Genomic DNA, 12,750 nt, shown 5'->3' on the forward strand with positions numbered 1-12,750 from the left:
ATCTTCCTTACTAAGGTTTCTTCAGAGTAGTTTCTTCCCATGGCGTCCAGATTGTTGATGATTATTGAGAACCTTTCGAACATTTGATCGATGCTCTCATCCTCCTTCATACTGAACATTTTATACTCCTTCATCAGCATATCAATTCTGGTCTCCCTCACTTGCTTAGTGCCTTCATGAGTGAGTCTGAGCTTATCCCAGATTTCTTTAGCCGTTTTGCACCTTGACACTTTTCTGAACTCTTCAAAACTGATTACACAGTGCATCAGGTTGATTGCTTTGGCATTGAGTTCAACCTTCTTCTTTTCTTCATCTGTCCATTCACTATCTTTCTTTGCCACTACTTCTCCATCAGCATTCTGTTTGGTAGGAATGTCTGGTCCGTTAAGAATGATCTTCCAGATGTTGTAGTTGATTGACTACACGAAGATTCTCATTCTTTCTTTCCAGTAAGAGTAGTTGCTGCCATTGAAGTAGGAAGGGCTATTATTAGATTGCCCTTCAGTGAGAGTGAAAGCCACGATGTTGGGATTCAAGTTGTTGGTCATGAATCTTTACTCCAAGCTGTGAAGCTTGCCTTCTTGAGACCTTGCTCTGGATACCAATTGATGGATCTAGTTGAACTTGAGAAGGGGGGTTGAATCAAGTTAGTTTAAAACTTAGAGTTTCAAACTCTGTTTTTGCTGTAGCTCGAGTTGCAGGAGATTATTTGAAATTATCTCATACGCAGAACATTTAAAAGTGCAGAGAAGAGGAGAAATAGGCCAGCATGTATCCTGGTTCGGATTCTCAGTGCCATGAATCCTACGTCCAGTCTCCACCACAACCCATGGTGGAATTTTCACTATAATTCTTAGGTTACATACACCAATACTATTGAATTACTCCCTAATTCAACTAGTATCTACCCCTAAGCTTTCTTCACCAAAGTTTAGCAACCCCAAAGTGCTATCCCAACTTAGAAGGGGAATCTACACAGATTCAATTCTCACCAAGTGCTAACCCAACTTGGCAAGGGGAACTAGTCCTAGTTCATAAACCCAAATTACATCAGAAAAACAGTGGCTATTTTGCATCACTCTTACCTTTTCTCTCTTGGCTTTTGATCCTCACATAATTGCCTTTTTCAAAACAGAAAATAACGCAAGACAGCCATAACAAAAAATCAGAATTAAGCTTGAGTAGAAGAAAGAGATTTCAGCTCTGTGTTAGAGAAGGTGCTCTAAAAGTGTGTGCTCTCTTCCTTGACTTGAAATGATGGATTGAGACTTCTTATATATCTTCAGCTTGCCTAGAATTTCTGCCTCTTCCATTTCCTTGTGCCAGCTGCTCGTTGGAGCTGTCCTTGCTAGCATGCAGTCCTTTCTTCATCTTGCTCCACCACCTCTGCTGCTGGAGTAGCTCGTCCACCACCTCTGTGGTCCTTTTTCTTGCTTTCTTCCTTGGCATGTTCTTCTTTTTTATTCTGCTCCATTTCCTTGCTGCTGCTGCTCTATGCAAGTTTATGTTTTGCATAACCACGATCCTAGTATTGCTCAGCTGATGTCCTTGGGTTAGTGGTTGTGCCCTTGTGTCCTATCTTGCTTTTGCATAGCCACATCTGTCCTTGCTGTGTTGTTGTTTCCTTTATTTTCCAGCTATCTTGTTTTGCTTGTGATGTAGACAGCTGCCCTTTTTCTTTTGCCAAATGCATAGTCTTTCATTTTTTGCTGAACGGTGTAATAAGGATGAAGTATTGGGCTTGTGCATTTGCTTGGAACACCAAAAGAATAAACAAGTAGCACTGTTTGTCTGTGAGAACTAATGGGCCTGCCACAATAAAACACACATTAAATAATATTGGACTTTCAACCCAAAAATAATGTTTGTCATCATAACTTAATCCAAAATCAAACTAGGCTCAAGAACATTAAAAATGAGTTATTATATATATATATATATATATAAAAGATAACTTTTGTGATAGTTAGATCAAAACAATAATTAAGATGACCAAGAATAACTGAATAAATGTCCAATCTAAAAAAAACACGTGACACTTTTAAAAAGAGTAGACTAAAGAAGTTGATTGAGTCAAGCACGGTGAAATTGTTAATGGATAAAGATAAATAGTTTGAATCTCTAATCAAAATTGATTAAACTTTTAACTTGAGAGTTTGTTATCACCTGATTTAATTTTCCTGCCTCCAAAAAGTGAGCTTATCACACTACAAAATGAGCTTATCACCTAACCTAGAAAGATCGTTATCAGCTTATTATTATTAAATGCTATATCAATTTCGTAATTTTAATTTAACCATAAATTATTGCAGAATTTGTACTTTCTAAAATTAAAAAAAAAATAGGTTATAAAATAAGATTTTAACATCATTGTTATATTTTAATTATAAAAAAAATGCTACTAAAAGGGTTTGATTTTCACATTTTGTTTATAAATTAATTTAAAGCTTATTGTTTGTGACATACAATGGAGAACAGGTAACAAAAAGATTTTTTTTTCTTATAAATCAATATCTTCTAAAACAAAGTTGGTAATAAAATAATAAAATAAAAAATTAATTATACAATTAAAAAAAAGTAAACAAAACTTATAAAAACAAGGAGCATGATTCAATAATGAATTAATGATTCACATGCATAAATCGTTTTTAAGCATGTACTTTAATACTTTATGCTTTATGCTTCTTTTGCAATGAACCAATGATCAAAGTGCCAGCCGCCAGATGTCGACAAAATACTTGTTGGTCAATAAAAAGCCATCTTTAGTCATCACAGTTTACGTCACCAGAAATCTCTTCTATATATAATAGTTGATTGGTAGTTAATTTTTTAGGTATATATAATATTTTTTGTTGTGATAAGAATGGCTTATCACATCTTATGTGGATACCCATTTTTTATAAGATAGAGTTTCCCAAGGATGAATGAATTTAATGTAGTTTGTAAAAAGGAAGCCTTGCACATGTATAAATAGGAGCATATGCTGAGGCCTTTGAACACACACAAAAAGCAATAAACAATTCTCTTTCTCTTATGTTGCAATACTTCTTTCCCTCTCTTTATATTTTATATTTGTTACCTCTTCCTTATTTATTTCGTTAGAGCTTCGTGCTGATAACGTGTTATAAAATAACTAAATAAATAAATAAGGAAGAGGTAACAAATATAAAATATAAAGAGAGGGAAAGAAGTATTGCAACGTAAGAGAAAGAGAAAGAGAATTGTTTATTGCTTTTTGTGTGTGTTCAAAGGAAAAAGAGTACAATATCCTTTGTGATGGGGACTGCCTCATTAAAAACCTTGTCAAGAAAAACCCAATGAAAAAAAAAACCTGACCAAGGAAAAAAGAGTACAGTCTCCCCCTCTTGCCGACATTATTTTATATCTCGAAATCGGCGCATCCCAATCTGATGTACCAATCTTTCAAAAGAAGATTTTGGGAGTGACTTTGTGAATAAATCTGCCAGATTATCACTTGAGCGGATCTGTTGGACATCAATTGTCCCTTGATTTTGAAGATCATGAGTAAAGAAGAATTTGGGAGAAATATGCTTTGTTCTGTCACCTTTGATGTATCCGCCTTTAAGTTGAGCAATACATGCTGTATTATCTTCAAACATGACAGTTGGAGCTATCTTCTGATCAATTAGTCCACATGATGACAGAATATATTGGATCACACTCCTCAGCCAAAAACACTCGCGACTAGCTTCATGTATCGCTAGTATTTCAGCATGATTAGAGGATGTTGCTGCAGTCGTCTGTTTCGTGGACCTCCATGATATAGCTGTACCACCATATGTGAATAGGTATCCTGTTTGAGATCTCCCTTTATGTGGATCAGACAAGTATCCAGCATCTGCATAGCCAACTAGTTGTGACTTGGATCCATAAGGATAGAACAATCCCATATCAACCGTTCCATGAAGATATCGAAAGATCTGTTTGATTCCACTCCAATGTCTTCTGGTTGGAGAGGAACTATATCTTGCTAGTAAATTCACCGCGAATGATATGTCAGGTCACGTATTATTGGCAAGATACATTAGCGCTCCAATGGCACTAAGATATGGTACTTCAGGACCAAGGATATCTTCATTCTCTTCTTTAGGACGGAATTGATCCTTTTCCATATCCAAAGATCTTACGACCATTGGGGTACTCAAAGGATGTGACTTATCCATATAAAATCTTTTCAAGATCTTCTCTGTGTATGTCGCTTGATGAATAAAGATCCCATTTTTTGTATGCTCGATCTGCAGGCCGAGACAAAATTTAGTCCTTCCAAGATCTTTCATCTCAAACTCTTCCTTTAGAGTTTTTATAATTGTTGGAATCTCTTCAGGAGTTCCAATGATATTTAAATCATCAACGTACACAGCAATTATAATGAATCCAGATGCGGATTTCTTTATGAAAACACATGGACAAATGTCATCATTTTTTAATCCATTTTTGGCCAGATACTCAGTAAGACGATTATACCACATTCGTCCAGATTGCTTTAGACCGTATAAAGATCTTTGCAATTTAACTGAGTATAACCCCTGTGAATATTCATTGGATGGTTTAGATATCTTTAGTCCTTCAGGGATTTTCATATAGATATCACGATCTAATGAGCTGTATAAATAGGCTGTTACCACATCCATCAAATGCATATGCAGTTTATGATATGCAAATAAACTGACCAAATAACGCAATGTTATCGCATCCACTACAGGGGAATACGTTTCTTCATAATCTATACCGGGCCTTTGTGAAAAACCTTGTGCCACAAGTCGGACTTTATAGCACACAACTTCATTTTTCTCATTTCGTTTTCTCACAAATACCCACTTATATCCAACAGGTTTTACATCTTCAGGTGTACGGACTACAGGTCCAAAGACTTCACGTTTTGCAAGTGAGTCTAATTCAGCCTTCATGGCTTCTTTCCATTTTGGCCAATCATTCCTTTGTCGACATTCTTCGACTGATCTTGGCTCAAGATCCTTACTTTCATGCATGATATTTAATGCCACATTATATGCAAATATTTCATTGACAATTGTCTTATTTCGGTCCCATTTCTCTCCTGTAAAGACATAATTTATCGAGATCTCGTCATTTTCACAATTTTCAGGTACCTGAACGTCTTCTGGCGTTATATTAGAATTTTGGACAACTGCAGGTGTCTTTACTATGTCTTTTTCAACAGGAATATTTACCTCTTTTCTCTTTCGAGGATTTTTATCTTTGGAACTGACAGGCCTGCCACGCTTCTGGCATGTATTTGCTTCAGTGACTATTTGTCCTACTGGGACATTAATTCGAATTGGGGCATTTTCCACCCTGCCACGCTTCTGGCGTGAATTTGCTTCAGTGGCTACTTGTCCTACTGGGACATCAATTCGAATTGGGACATTTTCCGCTGGTATATAAGATTTGGTTATCCTCTTTGTATCGGAAAATGCATCAGGCAATTCATTTGCTATTCTTTGCAAATGTATAATCTTTTGAACTTCTAGTTCACATTACCCTGATCGAGGATCTAAATGCATCAACGATGATGCATTCCAATTAAGTTCCTTTTCAGGAAGCTTATTCTCTCCCCCTAATATTGGAAATTTTGATTCATCAAAATGACAATCCGCAAACCGGGCTTTAAATACATCTCCCGTTTGTATCTCAAGATACCTCACTATAGAGGGAGAATCATATCCAACATATATCCCCAATTTTCTTTGGGGTCCCATTTTGGTGCGATTAGGTGGCGCAATGGGAACATATATCGCGCACCCAAATATTCTTAAATGAGAAACATTTGGCTGCTGGCCAAAAGCTAATTGCATAGGAGAGAACTGATAGTAACTCGTTGGCCTCAAACGAATAAGTGCTGCGGCATGTAAAATAGCATGCCCCTAAATCGAAGTTGGGAGATTTGTTCTCATCAGTAAGGGTCTAGCAATCAATTGGAGGCGTTTAATAAGTGATTCTGCTAACCCATTTTGTGTGTGAACATAAGCTACTGGATGTTCAACACTTATTCCATTAGCCATACAATAAGCATCAAATGCTTGGGAAGTAAATTCACCAGCATTATCAAGACAAATTGCTTTGATTGGATTTTCTGGAAATTGTGCTTTTAATCGAATAATTTGAGCCAATAATCTCGCAAACGCCAGGTTGCGAGAAGATAATAAGCACACATGTGACCATCTCGAAGATGCGTCTATTAGGACCGTAAAATATCTAAAATATCCACATCGTGGATGAATAGGTCCACATATATCACCTTGAATCCTTTCTAGGAATTCAGGGGACTCAAATCCAATCTTTACTGGTGATGGCCTTAAAATTAACTTCCCTTGAGAACATGCAGCACAACAAAATTCACTAGATTTAAGAATCTTCTGGTTCTTTAGTGAATGTCCATGAGAGTTTTCAATAATTCTCCTCATCATGGTTGTTCCCGGATGACCCAATCGGTCGTGCCAAGTTATGAATTCATTTGGGTTAGTAAACTTCTGGTTTACAATGGCATGTGATTCAATTGCACTAATCTTGGTATAATACAATCCAGATGAAAGTGAGGGTAACTTTTCTAATATAGCTTTCTTATTTGAATCATGAGTTGTGATACATAAATACTCATGATTTCCCTCATTCATTGTCTCAACATGATATCCATTTCGGCGAATATCTTTGAAACTCAACAAGTTCCTCAGAGACTTGGTAGATAATAGTGCATTATTTATTATAAATTTTGTTCCTCCAGGAAACAAAATTATAGCCCTTCCGGAGCCTTCAATCACATTGCCTGAGCCAATAATAGTATTAACATACTCTTCTTTTGGCACAAGATGGGTAAAATATATATCACTTTTAAGAATAGTGTGCGAACTTGCACTATCCGCAAGGCAAATATCTTCAGAATATGTCCTTGCCATTTTTCTTCAAAAACAAATAATAATAATAATAATAAAATGAGTAAAAGTAAAATTATTCATATGAATACTTAACAAACACATACATATACCAAATTATTCCATCATTGATCAAATAGCCAGTATCTCCTTCAGAATCCTTAAAGAAATTAGATACATCATAATGAGTGGTGGAATTTTCATTATTTGAAACAAAATTTGTTTCTTTTTCTTTGTCATCCTTTTTCAAGGATGCTTAATAAAGATCAATAATGTGTCTTGGGGTACGACAGGTACGTGACCAATGGCCCTTTCCACCACAACAGAAGCATTTATCCTCAATTGATTTACTTTGCCCATTGTTTCTTTCTTTATCCCACTTCTGGTGAGATCCTTTCTTATGAACATAATTTCTTTTCCTTCCATAATTTTTTCTTGTTATCAAAATCTTGCTATTTACCTCTTCTGGGGTTATATTTTGCCGCATTTACTTCAGGAAATGGGGCGGCGCTAACTGGACGCGCTTCATGATTTCTCAAAAGTAACTCATTGTTGCATTCAGCAACAAGAAAGTAAAAAATTAATTCAAAATACTTTTTAATTTCTTTTTCTCGATACTGCTGCTGCAGGAGCACATTCGAGACATGGAAAGTTGAGAAAATTTTCTCTAACATATCGGGCGTGAGGAAGTATCACCGTTTTTTTTATGATTGTACCTTTCTTCAAGGTCTTTCCACAGATCTACAGGATCTTTTAATGCGGGATATTCATTTTTCAATCATACTTCAAGATGATGACAAAGGAAAATCATAGTTTTGGCTTTATCCTTCTGGGATGTATTATTTTCAACCTTAATGGTATCTTCAAGATCCATTGAATCAAGATGGATTTTAACATCTAGTACCCATGATAAATAATTATTTCCAGATATATCAAAAACATTATATTCAAGATGAAAGAGATTCGACATAATAAAAATTTGTTACCTGGAGTCTTCCTAAAATACTACATTAAATTCATTCATCCTTGGGAAACTCTATCTTATGGAAAATGGGCATCCACATAAGATGTGATAAGCCATTCTTATCACAACATTTTTGTACAAAAACACTATTTATACATAATTTTAGTCACTAATTCTAGTCGCTATATATAAATACGGTAAAATAGTGTATACGAATACGGTAATATATGAAACGCCAAAATAAAATTCACCCAGTTTTTTTGTCACACCACTATTCTCCTCTTTTTCGATCACACGATTTATTCTCTTCTCGGCGCAACACTTCACTGTTTCTCACTCCTCATTTTCTTCTTTTCACTCTCATCTTCTTCGATTGTGCCACTACTCCTCACTCTTCACTTTTTTCTCTTCTTCGTGCAACACTTCACTCTTCTCTTTTTAGTATTATGCCGTTTACTTTTCTCTTTTTATCAGTGAGTTATTTTAAATGCATTACGTTGATTTATTTTGGTTCTTCTTATCTTAAGGTTTTGATTCTAATTTTGTTGGCCAGATTAAAAAAATTGCTATTTGTTAAAATAAAATCTGAATTCAAATTCAGAATTCAATAGAATCTACAAGTTCAAATGACAAAGTTTGATTCCTAATTTAATTTTAAGTGTTTTTGATTTGTTATTTATGAAGTTTTTTTTTCCTTCCTGAAACTACTGTCAATAATCAAACACCTTTTAACTTGTTTTTAACAGTAGTGAGGAATCTAGTTTGGTTGAGGGTGATGATGTTATTTTGACCTCATTCTCTAGCCTCAACAGGCTGGTATTGGAAGTTGTTGCCTTTGGATTTTTTCTTTAGGAAATAGGCTCTAGGAGATAGAAGATTATATATCGATAATAATAATGAATATAAGCTCATGGATGATTAAGTAGGGTAATGTAAAAGTTGCAAATAAATTCCTCATTTGTTAGGCGAATTCTACTTGTGTATATATAGTGAGATTTTTGTTGTTAATTTTTTAGTGTTTTGGTTTATATTTATGTTTATATATTGTATAGAGATAATACGTATTTATTCTACATATTGTGTAATTTTTAATGCTTTAACTTCAGAAGTTTATGTAAGTTGATAGAGATTTTAAATAAAGATAAAATTGTTCACTATATATGCATTTATTGTTAAATATTTTTCAAGCTCGTTATATGATGCCTATGATAATATCTTTACAGAAAGAATTTTTTTGATAGACTTTATAGAAAAGAGTATTGGGTTGTTTGCACATAACAGGAATTTAGCTGAAAGAGTCAACAAATAATAATAGGAGGGTTATAACTGGAATAGATTTATTTTGGAAGAACAAGAGTTTTATTTCTTTTGCAATAGATTTGTTATATATTGTAATGTAATTTTTGCAATTTTTTTAAGGGTAAAAAACTCAAATAAGTCAAAGGGAGCAAAATTTTACACAAATTCGCCAAACCAAAATCTGCTTCATGAATCCACCAATGCACATTTATATGTAGTTCGAACCAGTCTGATTCGAACTTCATTTCTACATAATTTGAACCAGCTTGGTTCGAATTATACACTTATTAAAAAAATTAATAATTTAAAAATTAAATAAATATATATTTTATTTTATACATTAAAAAAAAAGCTAACAAAATATTTAATTACGAGACTTCTTTAAAATATTAATGAGCTATCGATTCGATTTCCATACAATACTCTTTTGTCCATTTTTAATAACTCACGAATATTTTTTAATAAATTTTTTTAATAAATTTATTTAAATTATACTACAAAAAATATTTGATCCTATGCAAAACAATTTAAAAAAAATGGCTTAAAAAATGTTAGGAGTACTATAAAAATTTGTAACGTTCTAATAACTTAGGTAAATACATGCATGTACTCAAATTTTAAATAAAATACTCTACATAGTCAATAATAATTTAGAAATAAAAGAAAATATTTTATTCCATATAAAACAATTAAAAAAATATTTTATTCTATACAAAATAATTTTAAAAAATGGCTTAAAAGATGTTATGAATACTATAAAAGTTTGTAATATTCTAGTGATTTAGGTAACATGATAAAAATATTTTTTCTTTAATTTCTAAATTAGTATTGACTATGTAGAGTATTTCTTTAATGTCCTAAGTCATTAGAACGTTACAAATTTTTATAGTACTCTTAACATTTTTTAAGCCATTTTTTTTAAATTGTTTTGCACAGGATCAAATATTTTTTGTAGTATAATTTAAATAAATTTATTAAAAAATTTATTAAAAAATATTCATGAGCTATTAAAAATGGACAAAAGAGTATTGTATGGAATTCGAATTGATAGCTCATTAATATTTCAAAGAAGTCTCGTAATTAAATATTTTGTTAGTTTTTTTTTAATGTATAAAATAAAATATATATTTTTTAATTTTTAAATTATTAATTTTTTTAATAAGTGTATAATTCGAACCAAGCTGGTTCGAATTATGGTGTGCGTGTGTTTGTGTATAATTCGAACCAAGCTTATTCGAATTATGTAGAAATAGAGTTCGAATCAGGCTGGTTCGAACTACATATAAATGTACATTGGTGGATTCACGAAGCAGATTTTGGTTTGGCGAATTTGTGTAAAATTTTGTTTCCCTTGGTTTATTATTGTGATTTGCCCTTTTTTTTTTAATTTTAATTTTATATGTGGCTAGTACTTTTATATTCGACATTTTTTCTATTTGAAATTATTATTTTTATTATTTGAGATTTTGAGTTATTATTGGTTATTCATTCATGAAAATATCAAGTTCTTCATTTATGATATAATACTCAGACTATAAATAAATATACTGCAAAATCATGTTTTAAAACCTGAATATAATTAAACTCACTCAACATAATAATTAAACTCAGTATAGCATGATAATTTTTAAGATTAATAATTTTAATATGTAAAAGTTTAACAACAAAAGTGATCACTAATATAAGAATCAGATTCAATATATAGTTATGCCCTCATTGCAATTAAGTGATATTACAACCTAAAAATTTTACAAAATTTAATTATCTAATTTTTTCTTTTTAGTTTGATGCTATAATTAGAATATAATTGGATTTTGTAACATGATTTTAGAATGTGTTTGATTATAATATAATTATATCACGAGATTGAACTTTGATTTAGAATTTGATTACTACTTTGAGCGCGTGGTTTGATTTTAACTAGATTATGTAATATGATTTTGGAACATATTTGATTATCACATGATTATAACATGAAAATAACTTTGTTTTCGATTTTTGAGTTTGACTATATAATAATTTTTATTTTGTGTACATTGCTGATATATATATACTCTATTTAGTTGTAAGAAATTAAAAATCTCCCATCATTGCCAATTCATATATGTAAAAGAAAAGAAAAATTTTACTACAAAAATGAACAATTTTAAAAAGTATTATAAAATCGTGATATTTAAAATTTGTAACTTTGCCAAATACAAAACACACATAGGACATGCACTTTTCTCATTTTTTAAATTTAATCAAAGAAATCAACACATTGGATGTAGTGTATGTTTAATTTATCATAAATACAAAGAACACTATCTAAGATGTAGTGTTTTATTTAAAAAAGATTAATTAAATGCTAACTTTGTTAAATTAAGTTGTAATTCATCGTTTTTTTAATAGTTTTAATTTTAATTGATATACTGATGATGATGTATGTTACCGTCTGATTTACACAGTAACCAACGCTAAGAAATATGGGCTTAATGGGTTAATAGTCAACTCTGCTTTCGGGTCCTCTTTTACCAGAACCAACCAACTCTACTTTGGAGAAAAAATGGAAATCATGGCTCTCAGGCTTCAATACTAAACATGTAATTTACTGTGCATTGGGAAGTGAATGTCCTTTAAACAAATCTCAATTGCAAGAATTAGTTCTCGGTCTTGAAGTAAAAGGTTTTCCGTTTCTTGCGGCGCTTAAGCCACCGGCTGAGTTTGATTCGATTGAGCAAGCGTTACCGGAAGGATTTAAAGAAAGGGTTGAAGGAAGAGGAGTTGTGTATGGTGGTTGGGTGCAGCAACAATTGCTTTTGGGGCACCCTTCTATTGGGTGCTTCATAACACATTCTGGAGCAGCTTCTGTAACCGAAGCGCTAGTGAGTTTGTGCCAGCTCGTGTTATTGCTTGGGCCTTATAGTGATCATGCAATTTCTGCGAGGAATTTGGAGAGTAGGTTGAAGGTTGGAATTGAAGTTGTGAAGGGTGAAGAGGATGGTTTGTTTAGCAAAGAGAGTCTGTGCAAAGCTGTTGAGATTGTAATGAATGATCAGAATCAAGTTGGAAGACAGGTGAGAGAAAATCATAGCAAAATAAGGAATCTCTTTTTAAGCAATGATTTTGAGTCTTCTTGTGTTGATGGTTTTGTTCGTGAGCTTCATTGTTTGCTTTGAATTTGAAGTAGTTGTTTATGAATAGTGTATTAAGTCTATTAAATTTCCCCAAAACATTGAGTAAACGCAACGGTATATATCAAATTTTAATATGTAGCATTAAGTGACACACTTGCATGCATAAGATGCCACTGTCAACTGAGTCCCAATAAATAATACAACAAAAAGAAAAGTCCACTGCCAGCTTTATCTTTTGTAGCTCGTTCAGAACAAGCATTGCATGTAATTTCATTGGAGCTTGATCAGACAAATATACACGTCATATATTTTATTCCATCTAATTGAATATTGATCATATTATTTTTTTTTTGCATATATGAAATGACATTAATACATACATATCCATATAAAAGAGTCTTATCCATTTAAAAAATGTAATGTACACAATTTAATTTGATAATTATATCACTAATTATTGTTA

General features: G+C 32.5%; 1 protein-coding gene across 1 annotated transcript; it reads left to right on the plus strand.

Annotated features, from left to right (window-relative positions):
- The first annotated feature begins 7,180 nt into the window (after positions 1–7,180).
- LOC107610569 (anthocyanidin 3-O-glucoside 2''-O-glucosyltransferase-like) lies at positions 7,181–12,372 on the plus strand. The gene is made up of 2 exons (XM_016312605.3): positions 7,181–7,201; positions 11,658–12,372. The coding sequence occupies exons 1-2, from the start codon at positions 7,181–7,183 to the stop codon at positions 12,327–12,329; spliced, it is 693 nt and encodes a 230-aa protein (XP_016168091.1). The 3' UTR covers positions 12,330–12,372.
- Positions 12,373–12,750: the final 378 nt, after the last annotated feature.

This window comes from Arachis ipaensis, chromosome B8 (assembly GCF_059453495.1).
Source record: "Arachis ipaensis isolate K30076 ecotype BB chromosome B8, ASM5945349v1, whole genome shotgun sequence".
NCBI classification, from domain to species: domain Eukaryota; kingdom Viridiplantae; phylum Streptophyta; class Magnoliopsida; order Fabales; family Fabaceae; genus Arachis; species Arachis ipaensis.

Bases quoted from the DNA above. Each gene is read 5' to 3' on its own strand.
- LOC107610569 (XM_016312605.3), top strand. From the start codon at position 7,181: ATGTGTCTTGGGGTACGACAG. The intron at 7,202-11,657 runs GTACGTGACCAA...ATGGGTTAATAG, and splicing joins TGTGTCTTGGGGTACGACAG to TCAACTCTGCTTTCGGGTCC.